Source organism: Lytechinus pictus, chromosome 4 (genome assembly GCF_037042905.1).
Source record: "Lytechinus pictus isolate F3 Inbred chromosome 4, Lp3.0, whole genome shotgun sequence".
NCBI classification, from domain to species: Eukaryota; Metazoa; Echinodermata; class Echinoidea; order Temnopleuroida; family Toxopneustidae; genus Lytechinus; species Lytechinus pictus.
In genome coordinates this window covers 24,782,934-24,800,415 of record NC_087248.1, presented here as the reverse complement: position 1 = coordinate 24,800,415, position 17,482 = coordinate 24,782,934, and the positions used below count along the sequence as shown (strand labels likewise).

Here is a 17,482-nt window from a genome sequence, read left to right as displayed (position 1 = left end):
TTTTCCCCAATATCGGTTCTTCTCATAAATTAACGAATAGACAATTACTTCCAGGCATGCTTGAGAAAAAACAAATATTCGTCATATGTTCAATATAACGACGCAGTCATTTAACTTTACTATTAAAAAATAAAAATAAACATAATAACCTCGAGATGATTAAAACTTTCCTTAACCAATATCCTAAATCAAATTTATGACATGTAGTCAAACAAGGATTTTTTTTTCTTGTATTTTCCAGTTCTTCTGATTAAGTCACTCAATAGGAAACGTTAAACGCAAATCTTGACAACCTAGCAAAGAACCTGGATTGGTGACTAATAGTATTTTATTATTCTCATTATCCCTAGCTTTGGGGCCATTTTGCATAAAAAAGGGACATGGGCCCTAATTGCAAGAAAATATTGTTTAATTCATACACTCATCTGTTATTAACCTCGTCTTTTTTAAGAAAGTACAAAAATAGCAATCCCTAAATACTCCATTCATTCACAGTAAGTAACTACTCTCCACTACTTGCTTGACACATATAGCAACACCTACATGATTCAAATTAGAGCATCCGCAACTCTTTGTCTCGACGGGATGGTGTGTTTTACTTTAGACAATTTTAAGTTCCCAGTCTAGCATGCCCAGCAAGGATATTTACTCATGATCTGATAATGTTGCTCATCCAAAGGGGCCATTATTTATATCATGTTCACTGTTGATTAAGTTGTATTGATCATATTCAGAGTAAAAATAATTTTAAGTTTGTCAATTTATCTGTCAATACTACAACGCAGAAGGTCTACCAAATATTTCAGAAAAAAAAAGATTATGCCGAGTTTTCTCAAATGTAATCACTTTTGGAGATAGGCCCTATAATTCATTCTCCTCATGAATATTTGAATTATTTGTGATTTGTTCACAAAGTAATGTATTGTTTGGCAACCCCCCCCCCCCCAAAAAAAAAAAATGTCCTTTTAACTTGAGAGAAACGCTAAAAACAGAACAAAGTACAAAGGAGCTAGCATATCCATGTTTAATTTACTGCCTCGTAACAGCCGGCCCGATCCCCACAGTTGCTACCGCAACTGCACGTGCATCAAGACATCCCCCTGCTCATTGGTCTCCTGCATTCCATCAACAGCTTGAGGATTACCATATACGCACAAGTAGGCCGTAAAACAATATTTTAAAAATGCCTAAAATTTCCGTTTTTCAGGCATTAATATCAACAGATTTCTAGCTCTCATTAATATTAGATTGATAATTAAGGCAACAGTTTCATTAATTCCTAATAATAAAATTGTCCCTTTTTCAGAATGTAATATCAATATCGACAAGTTTCATCTTGCGCTTAGGAAGAGGAATAGGAAAATTGTAATTTTCATATGATGAAAAAAATTAATATACTTGCAATTTCCCCGCGTGCTTGGTCTAAGAAATAGTTTAAATTAAATTGGCTCGCGCTTCGTGCTTGCATCATTTGTAAAGTACGATACATATCCACTTCACGATTTTCCTACGATGCTTGAAATAGTGTTTAGATTGACCCTTTTCAGATCGCTATAATGTTTTTTTTCAGCTCGCGCTCGCGCATTATTGCTTTTCATAATAAATAAATTCCCAGATTGTAGGTCTAAATCTCAAAAACATGTGCACACAATAGATACGCAGTTTGTTCTTTGTTCAAAATGTGCTTGAATTATCCAGTTTCACATCAGAATATCAAAATTTTTCTTCTCGCGCTGCGCTTGCATTATTAATGTAGGAAGATTAGTCATCCTTTTTGTGATTACGAAATCTGAATAGTGTGTCACATTTTTAGGTCTTATACTAAATTTTTTTTTGTATACCTATCCTGTTTGTGATGACAAAAGTGCTTAGAATGTCAATTTTTTAGGTCGAAATGTCATAATTTTTCAGCTCGCTCTTCGCGCTCGCATTATTTAATTGTTGAAATATGTATCGCTTTCAATGGTAACTGCAAACAGTAGTAGGTCTGTTTTCCCATCAGGCCAGAACGGATATCAGAAATTTCTGCTCGCGATTCGTGCTCGCAGTGATTATCTAGGTACATACACATCTTGTTCACGATCACAATCGTTGCTCAAAATATTAAATTGTCAGGACAAAATATATAAAATTTCCTTTAAAAATTTGCTCGCACTTCGCGCTCGTACAATTCAACTAGGCTTATAAAACCCCTCTTATGAGTTTGGCCATTATTTCTCACGAATTCCAATTTCACACAATGCATATTTATCATCATTCAAAAGATCACTTAATTCTCTTTAAATTGATACCATGCTTGTTATGATCAAGCCACCACAAAAAGAGCAGGACTCAAAAGTGTTGGATGAGGTCTGAACTGAAAAGCTGCAAAACAAGCAGAAATGGTCATAAAATGTCAATACAAAACATGGTTCTTTTGTCTGTGTCAATAGAGATGAAAATCCATTCAAATCAAGCCCCTGCTTCTTCATTTGCTATGTTTTATTGTGGTTTATGTAGTGATGGTTCTGTGAAATAACATGGTTTGAGTCGTGGTTTGAAATATCCATGCATGTTGTTTGTTATGTGTTTGCTTGTGCAGAGATGTGTTTGATTCCATGTTAATGTTGATGTTAAGGTACATGAAAACAATTAAAACAAACTGCTGAGAAACTCACTCATCACCATGCACGAAAAAAGAACAGTGACTTGCATCTGTTCATATTGTGTCATTTTGCAACTTTTGAATTTTGACCTTGCCCCACATTTCAAGCCACTGCACCTCCATGTGAACCCTAATCATATAGGGCAGGGGTTCTCAAACTTTTTCTTTAAGGGGCCAGATGAGACTGCAACTAAACCTGAAAGGGCCAGGATGAAGTGGGTCCTAGATGCTCTCTTGTGCAATCTTGCCCTTATTTGGGGAGCATTTAATCCAAACTAATGATAACAAGATTGTGGTACTTTGTTAAACATGTTAAAAGGAATCTAGATTGTACCTATACATACCTGGTATTGGGGAGACAGATGTCTTGATTCTGAAGTATCAATATTTATTTTCGTCAAGGTAGATTGACTAATAGAGCATGTCTGTAGTAGACTCTAACAAGGATGTCAGTCTCCTAGTCACTTTCAATATGGGAAACCTGGCAGTCTGTCAGCAACAAGTTGCTTGAACCTTGGCACAAAAGGTGTAATTGCCAGACGAAAGCACTGGTGCAAATGTTCACTGGTCAAGCAGGGGCCGCGGAAGTGGCGGGAGGGAGAGCTGAAGCCCCCCCCCCCCCCACTTTTTTCCCCAAACCATGTACAGAAACGTAATGACCATATGATTGTGATTTTTTTTCATGGACAGCCCCCCCCCCCCCCCCACTTTGAGAACCGTTCCGCGGCCCCTGTCAAGGTACATCGGTATGAGTTAGTTTTTTTAAATGTTCATTGTGGAAAATGTACTTTCGCACCTGTACGAAGATCCAATCATGTTGAGAACAGCGCTCTAATAAGAAAGTAGATCGAACAGACAGATAGCTACAGACTCCACTAAACTTTGTTTAAAAGTCAAATTAATTTGACTGCCATTACTTTATTACGGTTAGGTCTACATGGAAATAAATTATAATGTAATCATATTGAGGTATGTTTCATATTGTGACTTAAAAGTGATTGAAAAACTCCAGCAGAGTCACGCGGGCCGGATTGAGAACCCCTGAATTGTAGGGTATCATTTTAAAGAGAATGAAATAATGTATTTTTTAATTTAAATATCGATATTTTTTAATTAAATATCGATATTTACTCAAAACAAGGAGGGACTATCGATGAAAGTCAGATTTCCAAACATTTTGAGGAGTTTATATGAGATTATTATTTATTTATATATTATATTATTTATATTATTTATTTTGTGAGAAAAAAGCGAACAAGTGACTGTTAGTGAAATTGGGCCGAGTAATGTTCTTTGAATGTTTCATGTTTTTGAGGAGCAGTACTCTTTGGTCTCGTTTGTTTTGAATATTGCGGGTAGAAAATAGAAATAAGAAAAAAAAATAATATCTAGTCTTTTACAAATTATATCTTCGGATTAAGAGGGTGTGTAGTTTTTGTTGAAATTATTTACCACTTTACGATGATTCATGATGAAGATATGTCCTGATACCGTGTGTGCCTGCATCTCTTCCTCGATTACAAGTGTGTTGCTGGATGAAGTTGATAGATGATCGGCCACAGCTTTGGCCACTGCTTGGTCTTGACTCTCATATGCTACGTCAACAATGAAATTTTCGTTGATGCGTTGGTTCTGATCAAGCTTGTGGAATCCGTCATAGAACTCGACATCTGAGTCATCAAAGAAGTTATCATCGAATCCGGTATCCGAGGTAAGTTGAGATACGATATCCAATCCGACCTCCTTTTTCTGAGCAGAAGTGAAGTACAGAAGCTCGCGGAATTCACGTGCATTTCCGACTATATCCTTCATCAACCTGTCGTACTCGCTTCTGTTTGAGTTGTGAAGAGATGCCAGATACATCCCTGATAGATACTCCTGAAACAGCTTATGGGGAAACTGCACAGATGAGTCTGCGGAATGTGCATGATACATTCTGCTTTTCCTCTGAAGGATCGGTGCTTGTTTAGTGAGTACTCCAACTTGACAACCTATTGTCACACACCCGGGCCAGCTCTTGAACTCTTGTTCAGTGAACACCAATCGCCTTTCCATGAGCCCCTGGAAGGCAAGACAACCGATGTTGGATAGATGGAGAAGTATTTCTGCACGCTGTACACGCCATTCCTTGTCTATTGCGGACAGACCGAGCTTTGAGAGATAATGATCGACCAAGAATTGGACCATCTCATTAATGAGCTGAGAAAATGTTTGTAATTTCGACATTGCTATGCGACGCGCTCCATCGAATTCTTTCCACATGATACATAGCATAGCTGTGTATATGGGGTAAGGGGCCATGTTCTCTCTGATGACATCGTTGTTTGATATGAATTGGGTCAACCCCTCAGCTGGAGTTTTGTCTGGATGGAAGAACTTTGTGACGTAGGAAGAGAGATTTTCATCAGAGAAACCCTCCACGGCGATGAATGCATACACCTTTCTAAGATCCGATTTCCTCCGTATCTCATCTGATCGCCATCTTCTAGATGTGATTAGCACTCTCCCCGACTTAAACAGCTGATTGAGGATGATAAGAGCGATTTGATGAGAGTTGTTAAGATCACCAGCTAACTCGTCTAGGCCGTCCAGAACAAGAAAGACGTCTTTCTGATGGGAGAAGACGTGCTTATTTAGCTGCATGGCTGTAACCATATTGTCGTCTGGGAGATAAGACTTTATTATCTCTCCAAGAGTCTTACCCTCCAATTCACGTAGAAGGACGATAAGAACCAATGTGAAATCTTGATAACCTGCTCCCTGAATCCAGTCCCAAACGATCTTTGCACAGAGAGTTGTCTTCCCCACACCACCTTCACCTTCAACCAACAAACGTTTAGGAAGGACTCCGTTGACTTTAGTCTTGAGCAGGTCTGCGTATAGTATCGGTGCCTTTAAAGTTGTTCCTTTGTCTTCTTCCAACAACGTTAAGTTGGTGAAGATCCGGTCTAATTGAAACAGAAGGCTGCTGTTCAGTGGATCGGCTTGAATCTGACAGTGATGAAGTGCAGAATATTCTTTGACCTCTTTGATGACCCGTTGGACTTCCTCTTCTGTCATTGATAATATGTGATCACCGACCTGGCCTGTTATGAGAGACAAACTAACATGTGTCAATTGTATAAGAATACAATTCGAATTTATTTTTTGTTTGGAGGTGGTATATTTGGGAAATGCATCATGTAAAGTTTTCAAAGAAGGCCTATTTATTTGTTTTGCTGCCGACTTTGACTGAGAAGGACTAACTTCATTTTTCTTGTGATCATTATTATGATAACTATGTTCAATCTTATATGTTCTTGTCCATTGTTCTCGAATCGTAATTAGCATTGCTGTTATTACTTGCACTACGTATTGTCTACATTGTAATTTTGATCGATATCTTCTTTGCATGTTTATACTATTACAATTAGCATTGATATTTTCATCGTCATGCTGTGACTCTTCGTCAAACTATCATTGTTATCATTATCGTTTATCTACGTGACAGTAGTGCACATGAGGTGGTTGTATAATACTGACAATGGTAATCACCTTTTTGTACACTGTCGGCCAGTTGTACCAGATTGTTGCCTTTTAACTTCTTGGACAGTATTTCCCTCGCTTCTTGATGCTTTACTGTCTTCAGCCATTCGTAAAGCATCTTATAGGTAGCTTGCATTGTGTTGCCAATGTTATCTCTCTCAAACCGACTTAGTTGAGCCTCAGTGAATCCTAGAGCTAGTCCGACCTTCCTAAAATCTGATGGATCCATACCGTCAGCAAGGAGAATGAGTTCGAACTCAGTTAGATCCCCAGGGCTATATTGTATTCAAAGAAAATGAGTCAAAATGTGTCCAATGCTACCGGTTTATTTTTGCATTAGATTTGGGGGAAATTGTTATTATCGAGATTCAAGAAAGTACTTCACCTAGCTACAATAAAGTTTTCCCCTTCAAAGATACCAAGCAAATGATATATAAATAATAAATATGAAAAAAAATCGTATGTTGCAGCCTGATGTAGAGAGTTTTAAAAGAAAAGTGTTTATCTATATTCAAACGAGTATTTCAGTTAAATAAAAACGACTAAAAGTCACCACTCCAAATGCTGAAAATTTCATCACATTCATAAGTCACCAAGGTAATGACTTTTGATTTTAAGCAATATTTCTTCAAAATGTTTTAAAAGATGCTTGAATATTTATTAGGTGGTTTGATGGTGTCCCCACTTTCCCTTTTTTATATGTTTAGACATTTTCATTCATTGGTGTTTGACATGTCTTCCTTAAAAAAAGGGGGAAAGTCACTGGATTCCTTATCTAATGCATTAAATAATTTGCCGATCGAATTTTGTTCAGTTTTGGTTGACATAATATGAATAAAATTATAATTTCATGCAAAAATATGCAAGATAATAAATAGGAATACGATATCATTAGCTTACTCATTCGATATCTATGAATACTGTTTCATGAAATAATTGAACGTTTCAACTTGTAAACATTTAGTGTTCCTTGTGTGATTTAACTTATATGTTCGGCGTCTACTTTCTCTAATTTGGCACATACATTATCTGTTCACATCATACTATTTTCAGCCTTGAGAACCCCTTGATGGGACTCATTCGAATTCCGATGTAATGATTGAACTACACTAGAATGTAATAGTCCATTCTTGAAACCAGCAATGGATTTATGGTACTGTAGGACCTAAATTAAATCTGCTCACTTGGTATCTGGCCCTGGGTTTGGCTCCACGTCACCAGACCTCAGTAGGAGCACATTGGTCACAACAGCATTGCACTTCCTCTTGATTTCATCTGCTTCTCCACAGAGTGAATAAGATATACTGCCTACAAAGATTGGTGTTCCGTGATGCTCTGCGACCTGCGATTATGAAGAGGGGGAGACAGAAGAAGAACAAAGAGGCAACGGTAACATTATTCAATTCTACCATTGAATATTGGCTAGTTAGACCGTGTTAGGTAGGCCTACCTTTATAAGAATCGTAACACATTACTTTTGCACGGAAACATTACATATATGTTTTAAAACTCGTTTATGGATAAAATCTTTGCTCCCTAATCGTTCTTACTGATGATAGATAAGATGGGCTTATAAAAGGTTATTAAATGTAAGACCTGCCTTGCGTCTCGATGGTGTGTGTTCAGGTTCAGATCTAGTCAAAGATTGGTCATCTGCAGCTGCTCCCGACGGTAAAAGATTTGATGTCTCCTCATGATTACTGCCATCTTCATGACCAGTGACAGATGTAGCTACATGTACCTCCGATGTGCCGTCTGGTTGGTCTGGTTTATTTGCTTGAGTTGACTTGCAGAGGTTTACAGGTGATGTACTATGAATGGTTATGTATCTCAGGTCCAGCTCGTCGTCTACGTCACAGGGCGTGGCAGGCTCCGGGGCAGGAACGGATTCCTGTTCTGTTGAACAGGTTGAACATGTTGAAAGAGTACGGTCATCAGCACTCAAAGACATATCTTGAGCGATCTTATCGGGACTTTTGGTATGGCACGAAGAGCCAATGTCCACAACGTAACTGTTCTGAGAACATGCTTCGACTTTGCTACCTTTAACCTTACGGTCACTTGGAGATTCAGTTTTGGTGGGATTTGGTTTTACATCGGTAGAAGGCGGAGGTTGGCGACATGATGCGTTACTAGTTTTGCCATTTTCACCAGTTGAAGAGCCATTGAAAGACGATTTGTGGCGATTGCCTTTGCCATTTTCTTTTGAGTGTTCAGCTGCTTTCTTTGCCTTTTCAATTAATTTAAGACCATAAACATACCTCCTCAGGTAGTAGAAGTAGTCATATACTTTCTGCTTACGGCGCATGTACGTGCCGATCCTGGCACGCCAAACACTGAGAGAGACAGGCATGGTGGCATCAGGAGACTGCGTGACAAATGATAAAAACGCATTCGTAAAAAAGATGATAAATTCACTATGTCAAGTATTAGCATGATTACTATAAGCTTATAATGTAACAATTGTATGCTTATTGTTTCTATTGTTTAAAAACTAAAGATATTGATTGATAGGAGTTTGATAATTTTCAGAGATCAATTTTCATCTACTGGATACCTGAAATAAAATGTAAATGATGACATCCTTCAAAAGGATCGAAAACATACATCGTAATTTTTCAGACTTTTCTGCAACGCAACTAAATTAATTATTGTGGTGACCGTCCGCGTTTGCGGAGTGGGAGTTGAGTGTCCTCACACATTTAAACAACAGAGGTGAGAGTGTATGTGGGTCTATGCGGGCATGGCTTTGGGGTATGTGAGAGAGATATCTGCAAACGCATGTTGCCATCACAACCCAGAAACCGCCTTTTCACACGGTAAAAAAACCCGTAAATTTAACAATGATTCCAGTAAAAAATAAGGCTAATGACGAATTATTAGCACGTGTGAAACCAAACTAGAACAAAACCACGAACGTCAATCACAATCATGAATTCAACTCTTACTCTGGATGTGAATTCCAGTTAAGTTTCACTCAAATTATGGTACGAATTTGCGTGTGAAAGGCTTGACCTCCAAAACATCTTTTGGAGGCAGAACTTACGTGACCTTTCAAGCCCTTCCGAAGATAATACAATCATAACAATTGTCATTCACTAATCGTAGTTTGTATTTGTGATGCAGTGCTTTAATTGGCAAGTCACCAAGGACACATACCGCCTTCGCTCGAGAATTCAAATTCAAATCATAGTTTTTAAGTGAGCGTGTGAAAGGTCCCATGAATCTAAAGACGAATTGCAATCATCATGACAATTATCATACAATAAAGCATGATATTCAATCAATCATTAACCTCGTTATCAAAGTTATTCAAACAATACACACCATTTATTTCTGTTTGTTTCTTATTTGAGTAAACATGAACTTTAAAATTGTTGTTAATTCAAATAAACTGTTAACTGATATTCCTAAATCACTATCAGGCCTTGTGCAAAGTACGTCAATATATTCCTTTCCGTGTCCTGACCCTTTTGAACGCAATAGGCATAAAGTCCAAAATCAATAAAGGAAAACAACATAAAAATATGATTTAAAGGGGAAATTCAATTCAATGCTCATGCAATCAACCCCCCCCCCCCCCGCCCCCCCATCATCCAATATATATTTTTAACAGATTCAGATCTCCGATGGCATTTAATGGGATACTTTGTTACCTGATATGCTCTGACAATTTTGAGAATAAAGGCCCCAAGGAGGGTGTTTAAAAACGAGTGCCAGGTAAAATAGCCAGGGGAATCAAATTTGTACCTCTGCCACTTTCACATTTACCTGTTAATGTGAATGGTCTTGTTATACATTTTATTTTTATTGTTTCCTGAGTTCAAGTTTAGCATTATCGACATGCAATATTTTTTCAAGCGTGTCAACCCAAATATAAATGGTGGTAATATCCATCAACGTCTGAATACTACACTAATCCGCTTACCTATTAACATCTAGCTGGCTTATCATTCTTATGACATGTCAAGTTTATTCAAGATAAAAATATATACTAAAATAAACAACGATTTTGGTGAGCGCCAATAATACAATTACCCCTTTTTATGGTATATGCTATACGGTAATACAGGTGGGTCTTAGAGCTCATGATTTAATTTGATTTACCAACTGTCTTAATTTTCTCTCCTGAAATGTATACCGAAATATATTCCTTTGCCTTTTTCGTTACTCCTTAGTATAATTACTCCAAACTGAAGGTCATTTTTGTCCCTAGAAGTTTTACAAGGAAAAAAGTGCTGTCTATGGAAAACACTTACACACGCATACACGCAGCAGCCCCCCCCCCCCCCCCCCCACGTACATGTACCCCAAACACTCCTGCTTCCGGGGCCATGCCCAAATATGAATACTATTGAATATTATCGGTCCGATTATCACAAACAAAATGCAGAATTTATAAGGAACCTATATGTTATTGTTCACTCTGCATAGCCCACCTGCTAAATGTTTGTTTCCTTTTTAAGTATACATGAACTTTGAAATTGTTGTTAATTCAGATAAACTGTTAACTAATATTCCTAAATCACTATCAGGCCTTGGGCAAAGTACGTCAATATCTTCCTTTCCTTGTTCTGACCCCCTTTGAACGCAATAGGCCTAAAGTCCAAGATAATCAATAAAGGAAAACAACATAAAAATATGATTTAAAGGGGCGGTTCAATTAAATGCTCACTCAATACCCCCCCCCCCCCCCCCCCATCATCAAATATATATTTTTTAACAGATTCAGATCTTTGATAGCATTTAATGGGATAGTGTGTTACCTTATATGCTCTGACAATTTTGACAGTAAAGGCGCCAAGGAGGGTGTAAACTTACAAAACGAGTGCCAGGTAAAAAAGCCAGGGGGGTCAAATTTGTAGCTCTGTCATTTTTACATTTAACTGTTAATGTGAATGGTCTTGTTATACATTTTAATTTCAGTGTTTCTTGAGTTCAAGTTCATCATTATTGACATGCCATATTTTTTCGAGCGTATCAACCCAAATATAAATGGTGGAAATATCCATCAACGTCTGAATGCTATACTAATCCGTTTACTTATTAACATCTAGCTGGCTTATCATTCTTATGACATGGAAAGTTTATTCAAGATAAAAATATATACTAAAATAAACAGTGATATTGGTGAGCGATAATGATACAATAACCCCTTTTATGGTATGTGTTATACGGTAATACAGGTGGGTCTTACAGCTCATGATTTCCCAACCAACTGACTTGGTTTTCTCTCCCAAAATGTATACCGAAATGCATGGCCCTGGGAACAATTTTTCGACTGATGTCAATTTGACAAGCAAATATATATATATATATATATATATGTGTGTGTGTGTGTGTGTGGGTGTGTGTGTGTGTGTGTATTATTCCAAACTGAAGGTCATTTTCGTCCCGAGAAATTTTACAAAGAAAAAAAGGGGGTCATTTTGGTTACATTTCTCCATTTAGCAGCATCCCCCAACGGAAAATCTTGAGGTGCTTCAGTTCCCAGAGCCATGCCGAAATATGAAAACTGCTGAAAATATCGGTCAGGCTATCACAAGCAAAATGCCGAATTTATAAGGAAGCTATATATTATTGTTCACTCTGCATAGCCCACCTGATAAAGATGATTAAACTTGGTACGATAGTGGTGGTGATGATGATGATGATGATGATGATGATGGTGGTGGTGGTGGTAGTGCTTGTGGTGAGGAGGATGATGATGATGATAATATTGATGATGATGATGATGATGATGATGGTGGTGGTGGTGGTAGTGGTGGTGCTTGTGGTGAGGATGATGATGGTGATGATGATGATGATGATGATGATGGTGATGATGATGATGATAATATTGATTATGATGATGATGATGATGATGATGATGATGATGATGATGATGATGGTGGTGGTGGTGGTAGTGGTGGTGCTTGTGGTGAGGATGATGATGGTGATGATGGTGATGATGATGATGGTGATGATGATGATGATAATATTGATTATGATGATGATGATGATGATGATGATGATGATGATATTGCACCATCCAGTATCATAAAAAAGAAGGGGGATATGTTGACATACCATACTCATTGGATTTTTGCAGAAACGGGAGTGGTTTTCGGCAAGGGTCAAGGAGCTTACATGGCATAAAATTGTTGTCTACTATTAGAGACGTACACTAGTTTGATAACAAGATAAAGTATTTCATCGACCTTCCGCTATAAGGCGTAGGAGGGGACGGCGACACAGAATGAAAAGGTAGTCAGGTCCAGATTTGAGAAAAGTAGACTGATTTAGGCAATTCGTGTAATGCTGAATTAAGTGTTTTAGCATAATTTGAGGACACTGAGTCCAAATTTGATGTTAAAATCCTCAATTTGGCAAAAAGAAAAAATATGGCCGCCATATTTTATACAATTTTGCTATATTTTGACAGCCAAACTTGCAACAAAAATGCTTGAAACTGTTTTTTATAGCGTTTGATCTTAGGAATAACATACTAAAAATACACCAAAATCCGCATCCAGGGAAGTATTTATTTTCAAGATGGCGTCTAAAATGGCCGCCATTCACTGAAAATTAGCTTTATCCGGCATAGATTTCCTTTCCGGGGTTATTTTAATGGATTAGGGCGTAAAAGGTCTGCTGATGCAGTTAAGAGTGATCATAAGCACTACAGAGTACCTGGAAATCTAAGATGCAGTAAAAATGCCTGTCATAGATTAAAAATTCACAATTTATGTATTATCTATTTGAGTGTATTGAATTTGGGTGTTATTCATTGGTGGTTTAAAGGGTCAAGGAGTAATTGAGACACGTTCCAAGGACAGTCGGCCATCCACTATGTCAAACAATCCAAGATGACTTTCAAAATTGGAGTCTTAAATGGCTGTTGTTACCTGAAAAGCCCTAAAACTCGACATAGTTTGTTTAATGTCTGCCTGGGAAACATGAATTAGTGTGTTACCCATGGGTTATTTGGTCAAGTAATATGTTGGGACAAGTAACTAATTAAAGTCTGCGGTCCAAAAATCCAAGATGGTTTTCAAAAATTGAGTATAAAATGTCTGTCGCTCCGACACACTTTGTTAAATAACCGCCTGGAGAACACGATTCTGTTATATATTCCAAAGTTTAAAGGGCCAAGTATTACATTAATTAGACAAGCTACAATGAAAATCAGTGGTTCCGGTATGTCCTAAAACCCAATATAGATTCCAAGTGGAGTCTACAATTGCCAATGAAAAATCTGACATAATTTCTTTAATATATATCAGCCTGAAGAATATGATTTTGGTGTGTTTCCCCTGGTTTAAGGGGTCAAGTAATAAATTAGGACAAGTTACAAGGACAGCCAGTTGTCCAGCATGCCTAAAAATCCAAGATGGCTTAAAACAAATCGGAGTCTAAAATGGCTTTTGTTACCTAAGAATTTACATAGTTTGTTTAATATCCACCTAGGGTATGATTATGTTGTCTAACCCTTGATTTAAAGGGTCAAGTAATACATAAGGATGAATTACAACATGTACAAGGACAATCAAAGGTCCTGTATGTAAAAAAAAGAAAAATCAAAGATGGCTTCCAATAAAGGAGTCTAAGATGGATGCTATTACTTCAAAATGGATATAGTTAATTTAGAATCAACCTGGGAGATATGATTCAGAGTTTACACTATGGTTTCAATGCTTGAATACTACTATAATTTGGCATAAAAATGATTCTAAAATGGCTGATGATACCTAAAATTGGACATGACTCATTTCATATCTGCCTGTGCTATATAATTTTGGTGTTGAAACTATGGTTTTAAGGGTCAAATTATACATTAAGATAATTATATAACGACAGTCAGTGGTCTAGTATGTCCGACATTATCAGATGGCTCCGAAAAATGGAGTAAAAAATATTTGATGGTACTTATGAATTGACTTAGTTCGTTTAATGTAGTGGGAATATGGGTTTGGTGTCTAAACCATGATTTAAAGGGTCAAGTAATGTATCAGGGAAAGATACAAGGACCAGTGGTCTGCTATGGTAAAAACAAATCCAGGATGGCTTCAAAACATAGGGTCTAAATTGATTGTAGATATACTTAAAAGTAGACATAGAACATAATAAATAGACATGGGGATAATGTTTGGTGTCTATGCTCGGGTTTCAAGGGTAAAAAAATGGATCTGGTTATAATCATATGCAGTTATCCATTTTGTCTTAAAACCCAAGGTGGCTTCCGAAAATAATTACTAAGATTATTGTTGTTCATACCAAGAGTAGACATGATTCAGTCACTATCTGATAAATAATTATGGTGCCTACACACTAAGGAAAAGGCTCCATTTTGCACCCCTGGGGTGCACCCTGGGATAGGGTATCGTATCAGCCGAGTGTACCCCTTGGATACAAAATTGAACCTTTTTTTTCTTCATGTGTACACTTAAATGCATGCGGATAAGTTACCATTCATGAATTGCTAACAGCCCCATTTGATGTCATTTTAGAATCTACCTTGGATTATTGGAAAGCTGACCATTTTTACTACTTGTCTGAATGTATTATTTGACCCTTCATACCATAGTGCAGACACCGAAATATATTTCTTACAGATTGACATTGTATGAATTCTCACAATTATTGATTAAAAGGAATCATTTTTCATGTAGATGCCATTTTAAAACCCTCTTGGAATTTTAGGCAAAATGGAAAACTGCATATCCTTGAGCAAGTCCAAACGCCTCATTTTTACTTTGAATTTGACACCGTAGTATGGACAACAAATTCATATTTCCTTAGTGGATTTTAAATGAACTATGTTTATTTTTTTAAAGTAAAAATAGTCATTTTAGACTCTGAATTTTGAAATCCATCAGAATGACTGTATTATATCCATTTTCAGTGAATGGAGGCCACCTTGGACGCCATCTTGCAAATAACTACCTTCCCGGATGCGGATTTCGGTACATTTTTTTCTATATGTTATTCCGGAGGTCAAGAAATAATAAAAACTGTTAAAAAACCATTGGTTATAAATTTGTTCCGGGTAAGGGTAGTTTTGGTCGTATTGACCCGTCTAATAATGCTATTTTAGTGAAATGATCTCCTTCATTTTGGTGAAAAGGTACTTCGTGCAGATATTCATTCATTAACAGTTTAGGCCTAAGCCCAGTGGCTGCGCATGCCAAGGCGTTTTGAAAGGCTTAAATAGTACATAAGGTTGACATTTTTTCATGTAAAGAAAAAAAAGAATATGTGTTGTCTACAAACACACATTTTTTTTATAATTCACAAAAAGAAAAAAAAAGTTCGGTAAGCACTCTTTTTCTTAATCTTTATTTCTGACTTCTTTCAACTTTTTGTCTCTATTCTCTTAGTCAGTTCCAGAAAAAAAAAGCTCAGATCCAACAACTTTATAAGACCTTAATTTGCTAAGAAGCACAGTTCCTATGGTAACCGTCGGATAAAACATACTTGTTCTATGATAAACAGTCATTTGTTGGATTTGCTGCTTCAATCGTTATGCTCATCCATATTACTTTTTTCACATTATTTTTCATTAAAACGATTTAATATATTCAGTAATATCAACGGCAAACAAATACTGCTATATCTCCAACAAGTTGATTCAGATGAAAACTGAAAATATCAAACAAGTATTACAGCATTAAAAAGTAAGGACTAAATTCAATTTTAAAATTGAAATATGTTCTAAACTTCCAAATGCTCTCTTCTGCGAAATCGATACATTATTGCAAGGTTTTCCCGAGTTACTCCTGGTTATAAAACTGGGCATTTTTCTCTAAAAGTACAAACCTTCATCATATTTTTTCTAGACGTTTGAGAAACGTATATTAGGTTGATTACACATTTTGACAACAATTATAAAATGTCCCATAGTCAGTCAGGTATGGAAACATTTATATAGAACGTTACGAAATATGAAGGGGGTAACTCTACCGGGGTATATCATCAAACCAATGGTTTAATATTCATAAACCTGACAAGAGAATTTCAAACTGATGGAACATTCTAAATATACAATATTTGACTAAAAAGAATGTGATATGAAAAAGTCTAGGCTAGCCCTACATGTAGATCTGCATTTTATTTTCTTCTAAAAGTTAGGAAAATCGGGGTTAAAATTTATTCCAAGAAGGATATGATGAAAATCGATCTAAGTAAACATGGTTATTGTCTTTAAACCCCCTAAGAAATATTCACCCGATTCTCTTTCAAACTTCATAATAATACCACGAAGAAAAACTGACAATGTAAGATACCTGTCTGTCGTGACGATGACTTGCGGCATGAATCAATATCTCGCTGTGAAAACTCAAAGAGGCATACCCCTACATAAGATTTAGTAACAAACTGTCCGACCAAAAATATGGTCTAACATAACTGTAAACAGTAAAGAGTTTCAAGTTGTCAATTTTATCGAACGTACATAAATTAGGTGAAAGGGCGAACAAAAGCTGAGATTATACCCAGTCTCAGTGAAGAATCCTAGGTAAATGTCAGGTCGTCAAGTACGCGTCGAGACTACATGTATCGAGAACAAATAGCTGGATAGACATAGAGCTCGGTGCTTGTTGCCGCATACCCTTAACTGAATCTTCAGAAAGAGCACTCCAGTAACAGAACATCGAGTCATACCAACACCTAAAAAACGCATGCGCACGCACAAGCAAGAGAAAAAAGTTTAGAGAACTTTGTGCACCCTTGACCTTTGGAGCAATTTTAAGGGGCCTTAAAAAGCGCGATGTCGGTCTATCCAGATTTTTGTTCCCAATATTGTATTGTATTTGGTCATCCCTCTTTAGTTTGAATTCATTGGCCAAGACTAGGATTCGTAGATTTTAAAGTCACATATTGTATTTTTTGTGGAAGGGCGTGGTGTACTTGTTCTGACTCTAGCCTTGAAAACAGAGGGTCGTGTGTGCGAATCCTATCGCGGTCTAGCTTCATTTGGCAAGGCGTCGATCCACACTTTGTCACTGCAGACCAAGATGCTAAATGGGTACCCGGTAGGATGCCAAAGCCTTTGTACTATGGCTAGCAATTGAGTCTTGGAACTCTTTCTGGAATGCCCCCCAGGGAACGGAGAATGTGCATACATTGTAGGCGGGCATGCAGGGATGTGATGACCGGGTTAATAATATGCTGTAAAGCACTTTGGGCCATTGTGGGAAAAGCAAGCGCTGTATGAAAAATAGCTATCATTATCATTCATAATCAATTCTTAAAGGTGATTAGATATAATAATTATTGGATGTGTTCCTTTTGAGACGTGGTAATCTCCACAGTCTTACTTCTATCTACAATATT

At 37.1% G+C, this 17,482-nt stretch overlaps 1 protein-coding gene across 3 annotated transcripts in view; it reads right to left on the bottom strand.

The window, feature by feature from the left end:
- The window catches only part of LOC129259285 (uncharacterized), a 76,653-nt gene that overhangs the window by 31,557 nt on the left and 27,614 nt on the right, over positions 1-17,482 (bottom strand). Inside the window, exons 1-5 of one of the 3 annotated variants that reach the window (XM_064098707.1) lie at positions 16,435-16,731; positions 7,770-8,537; positions 7,354-7,511; positions 6,179-6,444; positions 4,097-5,730 (exon numbers count right to left, since the gene is read on the bottom strand). In XM_064098707.1, the coding sequence (XP_063954777.1) occupies positions 4,097-5,730; positions 6,179-6,444; positions 7,354-7,511; positions 7,770-8,522 (2,811 nt within the window). In that variant the 5' untranslated portion in view covers positions 8,523-8,537; positions 16,435-16,731. Of the gene's footprint in view, positions 1-4,096; positions 5,731-6,178; positions 6,445-7,353; positions 7,512-7,769; positions 8,538-8,726; positions 8,849-16,434; positions 16,732-17,482 lie in introns of those variants that run through there. The other 2 variants (XM_064098708.1, XM_064098706.1) reach the window with 2 other exon arrangements.